A 21,031-nucleotide genomic window follows, 5' to 3' on the forward strand; every position below is an offset into this window, starting at 1 on the left:
CAAAGAGCCTGGAGCCATTTCCCTAGTAAGGAGGGAGATTTATCTGCCAGTGGACTTGTAGCAGAAGCATCCATGTCACTGTATGTGGCACATGGGGAAGGTTTTCTTTTCCCTGTTGTTCTTTACATTCATTCTCGTTTGGAGCCTGATCACTCATGCAAAGTATTTACCTTTAGGGGAAAATGTGTAACTAGATATGCTTTGTTATTGGACTGGATAGTAGGTAAGGGCTTCCAGTTAAAGTTCCTCTCTCCTGAATATCTAGACAGATGTAGAAATACGTACACAAAGTAGGATAAAAACTGAGGAAAGGGTAGATCTTCGAAAGGCAGATACAGGTTTACTGATGGCCACTATAGATGTGAAGTCTGAAATTTTCTAAAACTTCAGTATGTATTTAAAAAGTAAGTTTATTAACCTGGTGTTGTTCAACCTAACCCTTCTTTGAAAAGAAAAGTTGTCATAAACATAACATTTGATAATCAGGTGTCTTGTAGTCTGTTTAGGCAAAATATATAATGTGAAGATTAATAAGAAAGTGTACTCTTAAGTGATAGTTGTAAAATCTTGTGCTTTTTATTATGAAAAAACACATCAAAGTGAAAACCCTAACTTTATACCTTCTCATTAGTGACCGCTGGTGTTCCTTAAAAATTTACCTATTAATCGGTTTCAAAGAAAAAGAGTTGTATCACTTCTGTGCCACTTTCCTTACATAGGACTTCTTGTGTGAGAGCCATTTTGAGACCTTATTGATTCTGACTTTCAAGTATGTCTCTTATGAGAAATTTCTGCATCCCTTTGCTTACATTTTTATTGGCTTTTGACACTCGGCCTAGAAAGGTGTGCAGAGCATCCCTTTGCTCTTGCTTGGTGGGTTGATCCCAGCCCAGGTGCATTCTGTCTCTACCACTTTAGATGGGTAAAGAACCTCCTACTGCTGCAGGTTTGCTCAGATATAGGGTTGTTCACGTCCCACATGACCACATCAGCTGAAGAAATAGGCAGAGATTTACAGCAGACAGTTTTGTGTCCGTATCCACTCTGAGGAACTCATAAAACTCTTCTCATAATGCAGACATAATTTGATTGATAAATGCAGTAAGTTTACTTTGCTGTATTCACAGGATCACATTCATTTTTGTATGTGAATGGCAGTTTATTTTTCAAAATGTTTGCAAGTCTCATGAGTTTCATAAATTGTAGTGTCGATAAGTATCCGTCCAAAAGCACGTTGCTCGTTCTTTGTTATTTGTATTTGTCCTCCTTTAAAACAAATTTTAAAACCCTTAACTAAAAACAAAACCATATGCTGGGGATTTTTTACAGAAATAATTTTGCTAGTGTTAGTGATACAGAAAGAATAATGTGGGATTTGTGAGGATAAGGAAAAATAATTTTACTACTAAAAAGCAGATTTTCTAAATGCTTAGTTACTATCAGTAAGTGATATTGAAAATCTATTTAGAAAAGCCCCTTAGTGCCTGATAATATTTACATTAAGATAAATAGGACAGCATATGCTACCACTTACCTTAAGAGGTTAATGAAAGGCTCTTGATGCACAGTGACTAATACAAATTGAAATAGTGAAAAAATTACCACTATTTGATAGTTTACATAATTTATATAATAATCAAACCTTAGCAGTATTACTGAATAGTCTTTACAAAAGCGTGTCGTACTAGCAGGTTTTTTTCAGAAACAGTTTTCTAGTGCAAAATTTAGTTGAATTTTATGTACTTAACACAAGTCCTGTCCCACCACGTGTTGAAGGTAGCACAGTTCATCCACAGACAGAGGACATGTCCCAGCCGGACTCAGCTGGGCTTAGACATCTGCTGGACAATGCCCTTGCCTTAACTTCAATAACCCTACTTTATTTCACAGCCACCTTGTTTCACAAAAAGGCAAGTTCCTTTTGCCAAAGCCTGAACCATTGAAACAAACTTTCTGAATTCTTAGTGGTTAAGTTGTATGAACAGCAGCCATGACAGGACCTCCTGAAGATGCAGAAGTGATACTATGAGGCAGCAGTATCCTCTTTCACTTAGTGCCTTTTTCCAAATCAATCCAAGACTCTCTTTTTCAATGCTACAACTGTTTGTAGTATAAAACAGGATGAAATCTGAAAAACATTCCCTTTTGTACTCTACAAAGTCTCCCTTTCCTCAACCCCATGAGTCCTGAAATGTGCTGGTTTGGCCTTTTGTTTGTCAGGGGTTTGGGGTTTGGTTTTGGGGGTTGGGTTTGGGTTTTTTTTCATTTTGGTTGTGGAATCAAATGTTTTTTATTTTAAACAATAGGTTATGTAAAAAATTCTCTTGACTGCTATACTTAGAGTTTAGTTATATAAACTGTTTTCCTCACACTTCTTCTTCCTCCTCTCCTTGTTGACGCACAGAGTCCCAGGAAATCTCAGGAACAGAAAGAGGCTGAACTGGGTTTGAGTTCTGTGTAGCATTGCTCACCCTCTGCCTCTCTGAAACTCATTTTCCAGTTGCTGCCATGTATGGAGTAAATGATACCAAAGTTTCTATCTGGGATTCTTTCTACCTTGTGTTTTCTGTCCCTGAGACAACATTTCTTGTCTGCTTTCCAGACCTTCTGTGATATGTTCAAGAATAAAAATGGCAATGCTTGATATTTTCCTTCATTTCCATCCTGTCTTTTGGAAAAAAAACCTCTTTAACAGGAGTTAAACAAATCTCACCAGTTAAATTGGAATGAGTTTGTACGTCTTTACATTGTGCACAGTTGAACTCTTTCTCAAAATGTTTTTGGTTTTTTTAACAACAGAACATCCCCCAGCTTTTCATATCTGGGATTCAAAATGACAATGGATGTTAAGATCCATGGAGTTTCATTTTTTATTACAATTAAGTGTAGTAGGCAGTAGAATAGGGAATGCACTGAGAGCAGCCAGGCTTTTGAAACTGCCTGTGCAGAGACTGCATATCCACACAGAAACTCTAAGTAAACAATTTAGCTGTATGCTGTTTATTCCACCTCTCTCTTTCTCTTTTCTTTGCTAACACAGGTCCACAAAGATTCTCGAGTTCTCAAGCCCTAGCTTATGGAAGTGTGTAATGTCAGTGTGGTTGCAAAATCACATGATCTCCTAGCTCTGTATCTTATCCTTCACCCAACATTGCACAACGCTGGACTGTCAGCTAGGAGAACGAGAGGAGCCAGATTGTGTTGTGCCACCTCTTTTTCTAGTTCACGCATAAGTTGCCACCAGGATATTTTTCTGTGTTTGTAGCACGTTTGGTGGATTTGGGGCACATTCTTTGCTTCCATTCTCCTCATTCATGTGACCCTTTCCCAGTGCTTCCAAATGAGCTAATGTGTCTTCAACATGAAGAAAACCAACCAAGTTGGTTAGGATGTGTATTGTTCTCTTGTTTTATTTGTGGGTTGTTTGGGGGTTTTTTAATTGGTCTTTGTTCTGTTCTTTTTAAAAACATATCTACAAAAAGAGAATATATAACTTTCTGCCCTAAATACCTCTTTTGCATCAGGGATGGATATTTTAATGGAGTGAGGTGTAATAGCAGAACAGTGCCATGTCTCTGTCCTCACGAGCATAGCTGCATGCAGATTAGAAAGGCTCTGTAGTGCTGCTACTGTATGCCAGATTTGCTATTTGCTCTTGTTTGCATGATAGTATTTCTAATTTACTAATATGATATGGAAATAATGGCACATCACCGATCTTTCAACATATTGTATCACTGCTTTATCATATTAGGCTAATACACTGCGAGAGTTGATAGCACCTCTCCATGTCAAATGGGAACCACATCTCTTGGCACTGAACCGATTGGACTCAAAGGTTGATAAACTTATCATTAGAGAATTGGCACGACGGAGACTCAACTTCAGCCTCTTGCAAGCGACCTAATGGCCTCCGTTCAGAAAGTCAGTTCTTCTTGAATAACTTTGATGCTTATAACAGAGAACAGACCTGTTAAAGCATAGACAACCACATGCCTGAATATGAGGCCTCCAGGAAGGTGTCAAAGGGCATGGCCAGTCTTTTGAAGAATGCACCCTTTCCACAATGGGACTAGGCACAAAGTCAGATCCAGTCTACACGGAGCACATTTGCAGAAAATACTGCCCCCCGCACGGGAGAACGGAAGGGGAAGAGGGTCTTGGCAGGGGAAGGGCTTTGATGTCACTCAGTTTTGTTCTGCACACCTCGAGGAATTAAAGAGGGATTCAGCCATGGTAACTGTAATTTCCCATTGCTTGTACTGAACTCCAGTGAACCCATTCAGGCCAACCAGACAGAGTCGTGTCATTTAAGCGTGCTTCACGTTAGTGAAGGAAGTTTCCTTATTGTGTCATGCTAAACTAAGTGTATTCTGTCAAGTGGAGGTATGTACAGACCTTTCAGAGAACTTCCATTTATCCAATGGTTTGTAATGAATTCCCAGAGGGTACACTGGCACTCGTTTGGATGATGATGGAGAAGATACCTCACGCTGAGATTTATTAGACTCTGCAGTTAAACTCTGGTTCCTCTTTATCTTCTAGGACTAAAACATGTGAGTGATGCTGCCTGGCCAAGCAGGCACAAAGTATTCTCTGTGTAACACCCAGACTCCAGAGGGCTGTTTTGGGGCCAGTATTTGTCTGGATGTCACTCGAAGTAGATTCAGATATTGTATTTATCATTATGTTCTGAGTCCCCTATGGGTTGATGTTTGCCTCTATCTCTGTGATTAGAATGTGGATTTTCCTTAATATATTTGGCTAAGGGTGTATTGTAATAATGTTAATGCTAATTACTTGATATTTCATACTATCTTACGGGGAAATACTTTTAAAAAATGTATTTTGAAATGTTTTCTTTCTGTTTGCTCAATGTATGGTATTGCATTATGTTAATACCAATAAAATTATATATATATATAGTTATATATATTTCCCTTTTATAAAGAAGTAAATTATGCTTTTTTGCCTCACAAACAGGAAATGTGCAGTGAATAAAATTACATCATTCTGCCTTACAGCAGGTGACAAAGCTTACAATAGTTTTAATATTCTTTTTTGAAAAATAAAAAGTATAGTATGACATAAACTAGTTGGAAATTCATCAAAATGCATGTTTTATGTTTCTGCTCAATGGGACTGTCACAAAACGGCCTAGATATTTAGCAATGTTGTTTTGGCATCTTTAATTTTTTCTAATCAGAAACATGCACTGTATTGCTATTATTGATACAAAACTGTACTGTCATAATTTTTTGCCTGTTGGCCAGATAGACAAACCCACTGAGTTTGTCTGTAGGAATTGATTTTAAAATTTGATTCAGTGCTCTTTCCAATGCTTGGCAAAGGCAGAATTTATTTTTTATATGAGGTTGCCTTTGAAGTACCTGCCTCTGCCAGGAATGATAAATCACTGCTAAGTACATAAAGATTCTGCAACCTGAAGGATATGTGATTAAAGCCTTGTTGGAATGGCCTGCAACCCCAGCCAGTCCTTTACATTCTGTCATTAAATTCCATAATTAGTTAGAGGTGAAATGTTTTGGAAATGAATTAGAGAAGCAGAAGCAGGGATGTGACTCTAAAATGTCCTTTGGCTGCCATTTGGGGTTACACTGATGGCTTATTTGCTGCTCGTAGCCAAAGGCCAGCATATATCTGCACTAATGCCTATTAGATTGTCTTCAGCTTCCTCTCTTTCTTTTCCCCACCCTTTCTAACATATTGTATTGAGTATCTTTGTTTTGCAGAGGCATTCAGAAGGGCTGTAATTAGCAGTCCCTGGCATTTAATTGCATACACATTTGTTAAATATTTTTCTGTATGCCTTAAAATAAAGTATAGAAAATGGCAGTAAATGTTTCTTTAATGAAGGCATTTGATTTATTCATGAAGTCAGGATTTTTTAAAGGTGTTATTTTGGGCTTAATAAAGGAAATAAGCCAGCAAATTTTCTGTCTTGCTTTTGCGTAACCATCGTCTGCCAGGGCTGATGTTGAGTTCCTTTCTCTTGTTCCTTTTGTGGCAAACACCTTCTGCCCAGTGGGTGGGGAATGGACCTTTCTGCTGGCACCAGTCTCGTGCCAGTTTTGAGAGCACTTTTCACTGAGGTTCATACGTGTTTGCAAGTTCATTCTGACATCCGATGGCATGAGTGATGGCTAGAGAAGCCACGTGGAATTTTTGCATTTCACTCCTCACAGCAATAGCTTTGGTTCTGAAAGGTACTTTGAACTCTGTGTGGTGCTTACAGACCATGGGGGTGTATGGGCATTCGGCAGATGATGGGGGGTGCCTAATGTTTGGCAGTGTTGTACCCTGCATAAATAAGATGTAAATCAGGGTGCAGTTTAATTAGGTTGGAATCTAATCAGTGCAGCTATCATAATGTGCAATTACAAATCCAATAATAAATCTGAATATCTGAATAAATATGACATCTTCTGGGATGACATTTTGGGAAGTATTTCTGGCCCCTTTCTGAAATGCCTTGAGAGGTGCAGACCACAGTAAGTTACAGAGGTAACTGAGGCAGAGATTCAGTTAACCTGGCCCCTGCCCACACTAATGTTTCTCCCATGTTGAAGGTAGGATTGCAATTCCTTACTGATGAATTCTGGAAAACTTCACTCTCAGTGCTGGGAAGCTTTACTCTCGGTGCTGCATTTTCATAGATGTAAGCAGCTTGGGATGTAGCCCTAAGTAGAGCTCATTTTCTGGGTGGGTGTTGCTCACCAGGAACATGTTCCCCATCTGTTCAGGCTTGCTTTCAGGTATCAATCCCATAAACCTTGACAGGCACTGCTGTTGTGCAAGCGTGACTGTGGCTTGATTCTGACTGGTGAGTAATGTCGCTGGGTCCGTATCGTTTGTCACTTAACCTTTCACAACTCCGAGTGCTGCAGCAGCTTAGGTTTGTAAAAACAGTATTTTCCTCAAGGAGCAACTGCTTCTATATATTACTTGGGAATTATTATTTGTAGGGAACTCCTCATCCTGTTTAAAAGTTACAGAATCTCCACGTCTATCAATTTTGCCCAGTTTGCTCCAGTTCATGGCTTTCCTCATAAATATAAGTTTTCTGTTGGTTTTTTTCCCCAGGGCCCAAGGGGAAGTGTACCATCAAAATATGATTGATCTGTTTATTTCACTTCAGCACTGATAGCTTATGGTAAAAGTAAGCAGCACTTATATTGGTGTGTGGCACAGAAAAATGTCAGGATATCGTATTTCATTGTGTAAAATTCTCCCAGAGAGTCATTAAAGTTAGCAGATTAAGGTTAAACTGGTGCCTTCATAGGCAGCTTGATGAGAAGAGTAGCATATCCAAAACCAAGGAAGGATGCAGCTATAACCCTACTGCAGAAAAGTTCTGCCACTGATCAGAATTCCATGACTTTGGTAAGCTTTGGAGTGCTTTCATTCTTATGCGCTCTCTGAAATCACAGCCCACCAATATAACCTCATGAAACAGCAGGAGCAAAGAGGGAGCTACAATTGCTCATTTGAGGCGTGCAAGAGCTGTCAAGAGGCAGCACGAGCAGAAAAAGCTGATTATTCCCTCTGTGTGTCTCCTCCTCAGTAACACAGTAACCCATTCACTAGCACCTGTACTTCACTGCTAGGTGGATGTCAGCAGTGGCTGAGTGTTACTGTCAGCTCAGCAATGCACATCTGCAGGGAGAGGCATCGAGGGTTTTTCCTGATGCTCAGTTCAGTGTCAGCTGTGTTTAGTAAGCAATTCGAGTTGCATGGAAGAATGACGAGATGTGGCTGAGGTGTGTGTGAGGCTCAGAGCAAGACCAGCTCAAGTGTGCCATGAAGGCTGGAGGTGGAACATGTGAACGTGCTCCATCCTGCCAGCTGACACTCAGCCAGCAGGGACTGGAGCTGTGGGGCCATGCAGGGCTCTGCTGACCCAAAAGGAAAACTGCTCGTGCCATGAGTAGTTCACAAAAAGAATTAGACCTTCAGTGCCACAGCAAAGGCTTGGCATCTGTCAGGCCCTACAGAGGCTAGGGCTAGATCTTTTAAAAGATGGTACCTACCTCATTCTGATGATGAACTTGGCTGCAGTGGAAAATGCCTGAACTACCTTCAGATGTCTATTGTTTGGGAGATGAGTTTTCCACTTGCCTGCAGAGTTCACTTTATTTCAGGAAACCCAGTTTATGCTCGTGCATGTGAGAGGGGAAGCAGGTTCATACCAATGGGTGTAGAGCTCCAGCAGGTGCAGAACTCTCTTGTTGGTGCTTTCAGTGAGCACCCTCCCTAGGGAGTATCTTCTTTTGTCTGCAGGTTTACGTAATAGGAGAGAATAGAAACTGTGTACAACTATCCCAGTAACCCAAAAATACTTCCACTTTAGAGTAAATGGTGGTGTAAAATCCCAGATTTAATGCCTGATTGAATAAATACAAAATAATAAATGCAATAAATATAAAATTTAATGATCCTCCAGCTACTTATTATTTCACCCAACACATGGATCAAAGCTTGTTTTTAAACAATGCTCCTCCCTTCCTTGACTCAAGATTTTTTTCTGGGAAAATCCTGCATTTTCACATACACTGGGACAGAGGATTACATGAATCAGAAGAAGGCAGGGAAAGGGAAGAAATACCAGAGAGAAGGGTTGCAAAGACTGGGTACTGCACAAGAAGCCCCTGTTTTGCTTTTAATTTAGTTTTAATTCAGATTGCTTAAATTTTGCTTGTAGAAAACATTAAAATGCTCGTGTGTGTGTATAGATACATATATATATATATATATATATATAAAAATCTATGTGTGTGTGTGTATTTACAGGTGTAATCACATATCCAGTCAGGCCTTGATTTTAAGGTGGCATAGGACATAGCATAGGTGTCTGTTTGTACTTTAACAGGGAAATCTGCTCTATCTTACCCAGAGCAGATGATTAGCAGCTGTTTCCATGTAGACCTGCATTTTATTGCACCTCCTGCCAGCTGTACCATGCCAGGCTTAAATACTGTGTAGCTTCTTCCTTTTCTCGATAATTAGGGATGTGACTTGTAACATTTTCCTACCAGGAGCTGATTTTCATGTCGTTGTGGCTGGCCCCATACCTGTGCAGGAGTGAGGTCATGCACAGCCACAGCTGTACAGACACCTTCTCCTTTAAGCCTTACACTGATTTCACCACTTTGTTCCTTTTAGCTTGTAGGTGATAGGGGAAAGGAAACACATAGCTTACTCTGCCAGCCAGCCATCTAAATAGTGTTAAAAATTATTAATTCCTGAATCTTTGTATTAGAAGCATTTGGGTATATCTCACTCTTGGACGGTTTGGACTCTTAATGATTACCCCAAACAGTAGCAAAGATGGATTTAAGCCTTGCACTGAGAAACCAACTGCTTCTTCAGAGGATTTATTTTCTCCCTTGCACTGCAACACTGCTAAAATCCACTCTCCTTTCATCCTTCTACTTTTTCACCTTCTATCTGGGGAGATCCCTTCAGTCTCTCTCCTGTTTGCTGTGGTTTACAAGCCCAGCCAGGCTGGCCACAGCCCTTGTGTGCCTGCTGGGCTGGGCTGCAGAGCTTGCTGCAGGAGTCAGCAGGCACCTGTGTGCTGCTCTGCCTCCCTGCCAGTGAGACCACTGCATGCCCTGGCGAGGTTTGATAGCCCCTCTTGTTAGACATGGCAGAGAGAACCTGCTGTGCCATAGGAAGATTACAAATGCTTTCTTGCTGGGGATTATATCAGTTATTAGTTAGCCTGTGGCAGACCAGGGTGTCTGTTCCCAGCATAGACACATCTGGGCACCCAGAGATTTGTGCACCCAAGGCTGTTTTATTTTACTTGAGACCATTTCCCAAAGGCCTGGGAGGTTTCTTCTTTGGGGGAGTATTTACTGCATTTACTGTCACTCGCAGAAAGTCTCTGGGCCACTTGAGGTAAATGCTTCCCCTGCACAGAAGGTGAAGCAAAAAGGTGTAGCTCTCAAATTGGAAGCAAATTTTAGGGATTTGGAGGGAGAAAATAACGTGGCAGCTGTTTAACAATGTAATTAGTGATGTATTCTAATAAAATTGCCTCCTTAATAACCTGAGAAAGCTGAGGTTAGCTGGTTCCTCTGCCAGTGGGAGTGAGCTCACTAAAGGGAGTGAAAACGGGAGTTTAAATTTCAGTGGAGCCTGGAGATTTGAGTCTGACTGTGCCTTCTTCACTTCCTGTCACAGACTTGGCAGCAGCTTGGCTTTCTGGGGATTTGCAGAAGGTGGTACTTGTGTTCAAATGCAGGGCTGATTGCAGGGAGAGGAGTGGGCGTGTGTGAGAGGAGTTGCACAGCAAAGCACAGTGCGTCACTGAGCAGTAAAGGTGGCAAACAGAAAAGAGGAGAGTGGAAAAATGGAGAATTCCATCAGAGTGGCAGTGGTGTCCATCAATCAGGATAAGGAGTCTAAAGACAACAGGGTTGAGTCTGGAAGGTGTCTGGAGGCACTGGCAAAGACCAGAGGGCCCCCAATGAAGATCTTTGATCCTTGAAAAATATGGCTGTGTCGGCAGGGTAGATGACAAAATTTATTAACTATCCTTACATAGGCAGTTCTATTCACTCGTGGCCCCACATGAAACCATGGGCTCTTCTGGTACCTCACTGAAAGAAGAAAACCATGCAAGATTTTGGCAGCTTGAGCTTTAGCAGAAAAGTGAATTACAGAAGTGCAGGGAGCTCCACTGAAAACTGCTGGAGGTTATTCCATATATTTAGAGCAGATTTATGGGAAGTGTGTGCCTAGAGATTCTCTGTGTCCAGAGAGCAATGTGTTAGCCAGCTGGGCTGCAGTGGTGACCTTCTACATGGTTCTAAATCAGTACCATCTTCCTGAATCATCAGTTTACACAGACCAATCATCTCTTGATCCGTGCAAATACCAATGGTAACTTTCTCTCTGGTCACTTTTCACATAAGTACCTTATGCCCTTATGAGCTTGGTTTATAAGAGGGAAATAATGGAATGACAAATTGCCTAACAGAGCCAAGAGGTGATTACATTTAGTCTATCACAGGGCTTGGTTCGTGCTCTTTTCAGTAAGTGTCAGCACAGTATGAGGAATCCCACTAATTTTTTCCTGAATGCCAAGAAAGTTCCTGAGCTGTTGGAGTTTCACCTACTCAGCTGTAATCTTCATCTCTCTCTCCTGAGAAAATGTAGTTACAAATATTTACTGTATTCTAAGAACTGAAGGCAAAGTACAAAAAGTTCAGAAACTTTTCCTATGGAAAGCAGAATAGTGAAAAATATTAACACAACATTTACTAGACAGATATATTCATTATCTCCAGAATTGAATGCAAATACCTCTGCAACCACTTGAAGACAGCAGGAGATTCTTTGTTACAAAATTCAGTGCCTGTATATTCTTACATTTGGAAGATAGGGTTCTCACCAGATTTAGATCCCATGTGTTGCAGTTTGTGCAGCTTTATTTCTGCTCCTGAGTTACAGAGTTGTTCAGGCTTGTGTGAGAAAGGGGCCAAAATTACAGCTTCAGAGAAGAGACCTGCTTTTCAGCAATATGTGGAAACTGCGACCTGGCAGTGCATTCAGAGAAATAGGAGAGATGCAACCTGCAACTCAGCAGCTGAATGAGTGTGGAAAACAACTGCTGTGCTGGCTGCAGGTCTGAGGTCACCTGCAAATCCTATTAGACCACATTTCTTTCTTAAACAAAGCATTACCAGAGGTCTTATTCTTCCTTAACAAGACAGCCATGTTGTAACAGCATGACTTGCATACAAATCCACCAATTTTAAAAAAGAAAATATGTTTTAAGCTTAGCTCTATATCTAGCAATACCTCAGATGCTTTATGGTGCCAAGGGTTTCACCAACACCTACGGGAAATCAATCAAAGGCTCTAGCAGAAGGCTGAGGGAGGGGAGATGTGTGTGTAATCTCATTCCCACCTACTGAGAGCCACTGAGAGCAGCAGCACCACCTTCAGCATTTCTCTGGAAAATATTAAGGGCTTGGGATGTGTTTGTGTGACGCCCACTGCCCTCTCCCCCACCACGGGTGAACAAGGCGCCTTGCCTTCTTTAGAGCTTTCCCAGCCTCAGCAGCAGCAAGGCGTTTAAGGGACTTGTTTTTCTTCCCTCATCTTTCCTCTTCAGGAAATCCTGTCCCCTTTTTGACGTGCTGCTCCTGGTGACATCACCAAGTCAGTGACAGTGTGGGGGAGGCAGCCCCAGCCATGTGGAGGTGATGTGCTGATGTGTTCCAGGGCCCTTCTGTCAGTGTTGTGCTGCCTAACCCAGCATCCTGCCCCTGAGCAGTCCCAGAGCTGCTCCCATTCAGGCCAGGCGGGCAGTCCTGTGTCCGTGCTCCCTCTGAGGTCCACGCTGAGCAGGGGGTGCCTGTCCCAGGGATGAGCCCTGAGGAGCACCAGCCATACAGATCCCAGGCCAGCAATGTGGGGAGGGAGGGCAGGACAAGCCCCTGGCACAGGGTTTGTACTCACAGAGGTCATGTTGCCATCCAGGTTCATTAGAGGCACTTGTCGTTCAGTATTGAACCTTAGGGTTGAACTCAAATGCTGTATTTTGCCTTGGTGGGGAGTTTCTGTGTTTTAGGAAGCCATGGGTTTTTGATGGCAAGCCTGGATGTGGTGGCTGGTTGCCAATCCAGGCTCTAGATCACTCTAGCAAAGTAAATTTAGGTGGTGTGGAGTCAAAGTGCTGGCCTGCTTCTTCAGCAAGCCATCCCTGTCCTAATCCCCTCAGTGCAACCCTGGCAGTGCTGCTGGGGAAGAGACACCTGAGGAAAGATCCCTTTGCCTTGCATAGCGAGAGATAAGCAGGAGAGAGAGAGAGAAGCAGGTGTCAAATACTCCTGTGTCAGACCAGGAGGGAGTTTTCCCTTTGCCCTTTAGCAAATCACCCCCTTCCACAGCTGTCAGACTGGTGGGCATCAGCATGCAGCAATAGGAACTGACAGAGAGATCCCAAACTTCTGATCTCATTGCTGCACAGACTTCTTAAGAAAGCATAAAAATCAGGACCACACAAGATTTTAACCACTCTCATTATTCAGCTACTGAATGTTTTGTCCTTTACCCCATTAGATGTTTTAATAAGAAAGAAAATTACAAGAAAGAGAAAAGCATCTGATTGTATTTTATTTCAGTCCTGGCTACCACTGAAGTGATGAACCCAGCTCACCAAGCAGGGTAGCACAGGGTGGGATGATTTAGGGAGCTCTGTGCAGACTCAAAATGCTTCCACTGATAATAAGTCTCCAATCCTTCATCACTTCCATGTCTCTTAAAAAAATGAATATGTGTGCTTTAAAAACAGCTGCCCTCTAAAAGGGCAAAGGAATAAACTGAGGAGAGGTGAGGCTAGATTAGCTGCCAGTTGCAAAATTCTTGGATTGTATAAAGGTCTGTACAAATGCAAACACTTTTTGTGATGGGGTGAGGAGATTTGGATTTCTGGAGTTCTTGCCTGAGCCTGAGGAGAGTTGTTGCCCTACTGCATAGTATGGGCTCAAATGGGAGGTGGCCTCAGGTAGCTCTTGATGGACTAAAAATGTCACTTCAAAACACAAACTGTCTTCTCTCTTGGTGAATGACAAAAATCCCTCTATTCACTGAGGACACTGAGGTTCTTTACTTGAGGGTACTTCAGATGTGGTAAACTTTCAGCCAGTAGAAATTCCTGTCTTGGAGCAGGGTCAGTCACAGGCTAAAGCTAATGCTTGAAACGAAGCAGCCTTCCTACCAGAGCTTCAAGAAAGGCTCTTGAGGACACAGGCACCTTGAGCCAGGACAACAGGCACCACTGTGAAAGCCCAGACTGGCTGGGGGATCCCAAGGGCTCTGGAAGCAGCCACAGGCAGTGTCTGGCTGTTGTAGGAGCATGAGCGTGTGTCAGTGTGCAAGGAGCAGCAGGGACAGAGCTAAGGGACACAGCTAACACTGTCCCAAGGGCTGCCCTGGCTAATCCTGATCCCCACTCTGCTAATCCTGACTGCACTGATGCTTGCAAAGCTTGCAGGGAGTCACCACAGGGTTTCCTCTGGGAAACATTGTGTGAAAGGTTGAAGTGGTTCGATGTATTCTAAATGAAGCATTTCAAATGCTTATATCAGAGTAATACTTCATCCCCAGCTTTTGCTTGGTTTGTTTTTAAATAAGCAAAACCTTTTTTTTTTTTTTTAATGCTCCCAGTACTAGTTAGAACAAATATTTTAAACCTGTAATAAATAAATATTTCTCATATTTTTGTATTTTGATACAGTATATAATAAATACTCGTTTTTTAGAACCAAACTATAGTGCAAACAGCTCTGTTTTGGTTTGCCATGCTGCCAGGTCATGGTTGTGCTCTTATATTTAGTCTCTAATCTGCTGCTGAATCTTCAGGTAATAGTAAAGTAACAGACTAGCATAAGTGACAGCATTGCTGATTATTGAACAACAGATGAGTATCAAAAATAAGAGACAAAAATAAGGAGACTTTCCTAGTATCAGCACTTTCAGTCCAAGATGTGATCCCTGAGGGGTTCCTTAGCAGGAAGCTTCCAGGGCTTCCTCTCCTTGTAACAATAAAGTCACCAGAATATATAACTGCAATACCAGAAGTACGATTTCTGGTAGTAAGTCACTCTAATATTACTGCACCTTGCACTGTTTCTCTTTTTTCCCCTCTTTCTCTGCATGTCAAGACTTTACATTCCTGAAAGTTTTTCTCCCTTTCTTCTGAAGGCAATAGCAAGAAGGAGCAGTCACAGCACTCTTTTCTGGAACTTAGGAGGTGTGAAATATTCTCTTTATGGTCTAGTTAAACCTGTTAAAGCCTTTTGCAAAGGTTTTTGATAGGGCTTCATGTAATCACATTAATGATACATTGTTGCTTTCTCTATTTCTTCCTCCTTTTTTTGTTTTTCCCTTTGTCTCATTACAGTTGAAACTATAGAGGAAAAAACAGCAGACTCCTTGCAAGATTTGTACAGAGCCTTGGAGCAGGCCAGCCTGTCTCCTTTAGGAGAACACCGGATTTCCACTAAGCTGGAGTATAAGAAATCTTTTATAAAGAGATGTAGTGATCCAGTAGTCAATGAAAAACTGCACCAGCTGCGAATTCTGAAAAGCACTTTAAAGGTGAGATAAAACAGAGAGGAAGAATCCTGCCCCAGGGTTGGATGGGGCTGTACTGTAATCAGAGATTACTGTGTGCAGCTGGAGTCCAGGCTGAGCCCAGTGTGCAAACAAGGGAGACATGGGGAAGCAGTGCCTGAAAAGCAGAGAAAAACGTGCCTGGGAGAGCAGTCAAAGTGAAGGGATCCGTTTTAATTTCTTTATTTTCTTGTATTTCATCTTAGTCAGCTGCTCCTCCCCAAGCTAGTTTAACAGAAGTTGACACCAAATTATTGGAGGAAACCTTAATTCCTTTTTTGTCCCTGAACGTTTTGATGTACGAAAACACATTCACTCTGTAATTGCCAAAGTCTAAAGGTAAGCAAAGCCAGCCTTCAGAAGGGAACACTATCTCTTGCAACACTCGACTGTTTTCTAATTGACGAGCTTGTCCAGGAGGAAACTGTGTGCTTGCTTTCTGTGTAAACTGATAGGATCATTATATTTAATCAGTAAGATTGATGAAATAAGTAGTGATAATGATAGATTTGAAAATTTTAATGGTAATTTTAAATGTACCAGAGCTCATTTAGCCTCCTTGTCAGCTTCCTTCGTTTGTTACAGCAGTTTCAGTTCTGTCCTGATAGAGACTTCAGCAAACAATATGTTGGATTTCCTCAGGGACCCTGCTAACTATATTAAATTACCACATTTTAAGTCACCACATAATTGTACAGTGCATTTTGTAACAGTTTCATCAAAGAGGGCTTTATCAACATTAATTAATTTAGTATTCTATCACCTAGAGAAGCATTTAAACAATATTATTTTCATGCTGTGGGGCTCCCATCCTGAAAAAGAATCCTACATGTGCTTAACTTTCTATACTGTATCATCTCTTTGAAGGCAACCTGCATTATTATCTTTGTATGTGAGTCTTTGCAGGATTGAAGGGTAGCAAAAAAGGGCAACATTCATGGCTGTCCATGACTTCTACAAGCATGAGAAACTGAAACAAAATCACAGTGCTCTCACACACATCGGGGTGGCAGGAGGTTCACGCTGGAGTTGTGGTTTTGTACCACAATGGGGTCACACCCCACAGCTATGGTTCACATCGGCAGCCTGCTGCCATGCTTAATTGTCTCTTTTGTTAGTAGTTCATACCTGAGATACTTTATACCAATAGTTTCCTGCAAATGAAATTGTTTTCCTTCAGAGAAGTGAAAAAAACAGTGCAGCCCCTTGATCCAGCGGGTGCCTGTTTTTGTGCTTCTCTTCAACTTCTTTCCTTTGGACCAAGCAAACACAATTTTTTTGTTCTCTGTCCATGAGCCATATTTTCTAAGCCTGTCAGCACTCTCGTTTGGACTGTGGTTGGTGTAAATCATTCTTATGTACATGAGACCAATAATGGCAAATGCAATGGCAGCAAGGAGCAAAGACAGTTAATTGTTATTTCCTACATAGAGAAGCAGTGTAGAGACACAAGCTTGGTTTGCAGTGACATCATGGTACCTTGTGACTGGCTGCATTACAGCCCAGAGCTCCACCTCTGCTGCACTACTGGCAATTGTATCAACCAGCGGCTACTGCTATTACCTGATCAATTAGTCTTCTTTTTATCAGTGCCTTTGATTTCTCCTTCCTGAATGCAGCCAATTGCGCTGGCCTGTTGGCACTGATGTTCTGAACTCTCCTTGAATTTTATCCTATGTACTAACATCCAAAGACAGTCTTCCAAACTGCTTCTAGTTCTTGATGTCCTATCTTCTGAGTCATTAATGAAAAACCCCTGTGCTCTCTTTCCTGTGATAACACACAATGATTCTCCTGTCACTGAGTATGAGCAGCCTGGCTGGTAGAGCAGAGGTGTGGGACCAGCCACAATCTGTGAGAAGTAAATTATGGTAGCTCAAGCAGAGATCTGGTGATCAGGAGGTCCCATAGTTTCTTTTCCACAGCTTGTTCTCAGCTTCCCCTCTCTTTCTGGAAAAGAGTATTATAGCAGGTAGTGTTAATTGGCTGTTGTTTGCACAGCAATGAAAGCACTGCTTATGGAAGATGTCTCTGACCCTTCTGATCTGTCCCATCATACACAGCTTGATATTTCCCCTTGCCATGCTGCCCAGAAAGATTTAACATCCTCATGGTATGGCCATGGAAAATGTGAGTTATCCATGAGTGTGAAACCCATCTCCTAGGGAGGTTGGAGGGGAGATTGCTGGTGGCCACACCATTCCTGTGCTGAGGAGCAGTGCTGCAAACCCGTGTGCTAGCTGTGCTTCCAAGGATTATGGCTGTGGCATCCAGCTTCTGCCACTTGCAAAACCATGAGTGGCTGTGGGTATATCTGAGGCTTACTGTGACCCTCAGCTCCATGAGCCAGTCACCAGCGAGGGGTTTTGGTACAGGAACTTCTCCTGCCTTGATGGGACATAAGGAAGTACCAGCAGCTACCTGGTATTTTCCCTTTTCTGCCTTCTCTTTGCCGCAGTGTCAGTGGTAGAAGAGGTAGCAGCCAGCCAGGCCATGCATGCAGTAGATCTGTAGTGAAGATGAGTTGTCATTCCCATGGGACTCCTTGCAGAAGGCTTTGCAGGGCTCAGGTGCCCCCATGCCAAGCCTGGGGAAGAGGCTGTGTGTGTGTCTGCATCCCACACACCCACAGTATTTCTGGTGCTGATCAGGAGCAAACAGATGGCACTTTGTTGTGTGAAACCCACCTTGAGAAATGCAAGCAGCCAATAGTAAACAGCACAGGGCTTGCTGTATCTGGGGCTGAGCAAGGGGCAGTGGGGGAATAGGGACTCTTACTGAGGGTTCTGGACAAGGTGAGGGAAATCCAAGTCCCTCAGGGGAATGTGTGACACCGTGTGGAAAGGGCTCCTGTTTGTGCGTGCTCCTAGAGCAGAGTCCCTGTGCTTTCAGGGGCTCTGGGGCTTGTACCCCCCATTCTCTCCTTCCACCCACGAGATTGATTTTGCCAGTGACTCATCACTTGCATTAACTCTTTGCTTGTTCCTTTTCTCTCACAGGCCAGGGAAGGAGAAGTAGCCATTATAGATAAAGTTCTGGATAATCCAGCCTTGACGTCTAGAGACTTTCAAGAATGGAAACAAATGTACCTTGATCTCTTCATGAACATCTATGAAAGCAGCCCCCGGAGGGACTCTGTTGATGGCTCGTCTGAGGTTGAAGCACTTATAGCCTCGTTAGCACACACTCACTCTTACATAGAAACACATGTATAAAAGTCTTTCTTTTTGTCCATTTGCCACACTCCAACTCTTTACTTAAGTGCATAAAGTAGTTTTTATATCAACATGTGAGAGCTCTAGTAAATTATATTTTAATGTCACTCAGCTGTGTGAAACCTTCAATGATCAACGATACTTTAATGAGGATTTGTATATTTTATATGCTACCAATGCTCTGCTTGTGTTTACCTTCTGTGAATTAAAAAACATGATCTTTAGCTATTGAAGAAAAGGATTTAAAAGCATTTTTGGAAGACTGTGGCCTTCATGCCGGAAGTTCCACGTGCTAAAGCTTTTGTTATCAAAGGTCAGTTTTACAATGATATTTTATATTATATAATTCCAGTATTGCATTGCATTTCTGGAGTGCAGGTACTATTTTGGTGGTGAGAGAAAACCAATTTTTATATTTCATGAGAAACTCTAGGAGTTTTCTTAAATAACAGGGAGAAAGTTTAATGCAGTGGTTGTGTTTAAGTTTTGTCAAAATAAAAGGGTGAAAATCGGCAGACAAAAAAATTACTAATGTGAATTTAAGTGTCGAAAGGTTAGGTCTTATTTCCTTGTGCTTTTTTAAAGCCTGTTGCTAAGGTTTACCACCAGAGCAACGGGATGCTGGTTTGTATTATAATTAAGACCAAATTGTGTGTTGTCTCTTAATCACATTAGGTTGATTTTTAAAAAAATCAGTCATGGTACTGTGATTGATGATGCTTTTGCACTGAAGGTATCAGTATAATGTGCAGATTTTGCAAAAGAGAAAATGCAGACTTTCAACATCCTTGGTAGCCGTGTTTCTTTAGCCCTTTTTAGAAAAGCAGCAGTGGAAAAGGTTTCCAATGAAATGTTCCAAATCTGAGATGCTTTGAAGATTCCCACAATAGAAAAGGAGTGAATAGGATTTTGCAAGTAGTTTCCTATGTTTTCTGAGCTGTGAAATTTGGCTGCATTGTATGCAGGGATAATGTGTGATGAGCAGAGCTGAGCACAGAACCTGAAAAATAACCGAGGAGTAAAAAAGCCTCTGGTTTGCTTTTGAAGGGGAGGGGATGTCTCTGGGTTCTGCTGAGTTCACAAGCCAATTAAAATGTTTTAAACTTCCATGAGATTTGTTATCTGCTGAATAAAACCCAGTGACTATGAAAAGAAATAGCTCCTTAGAGTTAGGCACATGCCTGAAATAAAAGTGAGAGGGAACTCTTAAATCATATATTTACTTTTTATGGGCTTGATTTTGAAAAATGTTAAGAGCATGACAAAATATTTCTGCTCCTCATCAGTATTTTGCTGCATAAGTTAGGACTCATGACATGATTTAATAATGCTCATGTGGAAAGGAAAAGCCTCCTTTGTACTTTAGTGAGTTGTACTCTTAACCAACTTGAGACTATTGCCTGTACAGCTCAGTGAATGTACTTTTAACTTTATGAACTCTGATATTTCCTGGCAGTTATATCCATGAAGGGATGAAGGAAAGAATGGACAGATTTTTTTCTCTCTCTCCTTTCTTTCTTTCTTTCTTTCTTTCTTTCTTTCTTTCTTTCTTTCTTTCTTTCTTTCTTTCTTTCTTTCTTTCTTTCTTTCTTTCTTTCTTTCTTTCTTTCTTTCTTTCTTTCTTTCTTTCTTTCTTTCTTTCTTTCTTTCTTTCTTTCTTTCTTTCTTTCTTTCTTTCTTTCTTTCTTTCTTTCTTTCTTTCTTTCTTTCTTTCTTTCTCCCCTTTTTCTCACTTGCCCCCTTTCTCTTTTTCTTTCTCTTGCTCTTTCTACCCCTCATTTTCTATCTTGTTATTGCATTTGGATTGCAAATGTTCTGCAGATTTTGCACAACTGTACAGAAGAGTGGCCTTTCTGTAGCCCATTTTCAGTAATCCTATATTCAAGTCGTATGGATGACAAATCATGTATTAACGTTTGTATAGAATTCTGGATCCAGTGTAAGATTTGTACTATTAGAAGAATATTGTTTGTATAAACTGGACATTTATTTACTGCATGGGTACTGACTTGTATATTAAATTTGTGAGGTTTTTGTAAATTTCTCTTAAAAAATGCTTGACTTGAAATGGATTGTGCTATTGTTCCAAGCATTTAGATTCTCTTGCTATTGTTTTACTGGACCAAAAGTAAATATATTCATATGAAAAACTCTTTATATCTGATGGATGTATATGCACATTGTGTAGTTGATTCCTTGTCAAAACCAAGGCAGTTCAGAAGACTTAGATCTGTTGCTATGCAACAGCCATTCTGCCTGCACTTTACGTTAGTAAAGTTAGCTTGATTGCTTTAAAGGTGAAAATTAAACATTACAATTTTTTAAGCTAGTCTAGTGACAAAGAACATGTGTCCTCTCCATTGTGCTGCCTTCTTTTAAGACTATTAAATGTTCTTCTATATATATTTTTATTGTATTAACTTCAGACTAGAAAGGGAACACTGTAAAATGAAATACAATAAATTTAGCTTTTAAATGAACATTTATGGCTCAAGATTCACTTTACTCCATACAGGATTGATTCTGTGGCATCTGACTGTTTTGTCTGCATTTCACATATCCATGTATCTTAAAGTACCCCGGTGTGACTTAAATGCTGCCAGTGTGGCCAACAGGGACTGACTCTATTGTTGATTTGTATGTAGGCAGGCACTGAGTAGAGA

At 41.3% G+C, this 21,031-nt stretch overlaps 1 protein-coding gene across 7 annotated transcripts in view; it reads left to right on the top strand.

Annotated features, from left to right (window-relative positions):
* Positions 1-20,848, top strand: part of CNKSR2 (connector enhancer of kinase suppressor of Ras 2) — a 206,390-nt gene extending 185,542 nt beyond the window's left edge. For 4 of the 7 annotated variants that reach the window (XM_014879721.2, XM_088160266.1, XM_088160265.1 and 1 more), the window contains 2 exons: positions 14,942-15,138; positions 18,153-20,848. In XM_014879721.2, coding sequence (XP_014735207.1) covers positions 14,942-15,138; positions 18,153-18,368 — 413 coding nt within the window. In that variant the 3' untranslated portion in view covers positions 18,369-20,848. Of the gene's footprint in view, positions 1-3,040; positions 5,954-14,941; positions 15,139-18,152 lie in introns of those variants that run through there. The other 3 variants (XM_088160269.1, XM_088160268.1, XM_088160270.1) reach the window with 3 other exon arrangements.
* Positions 20,849-21,031: the final 183 nt, after the last annotated feature.

The sequence above is a fragment of the Sturnus vulgaris genome, chromosome 2, assembly GCF_052056855.1.
Source record: "Sturnus vulgaris isolate bStuVul1 chromosome 2, bStuVul1.hap1, whole genome shotgun sequence".
In the NCBI taxonomy this organism is placed as follows: domain Eukaryota; kingdom Metazoa; phylum Chordata; class Aves; order Passeriformes; family Sturnidae; genus Sturnus; species Sturnus vulgaris.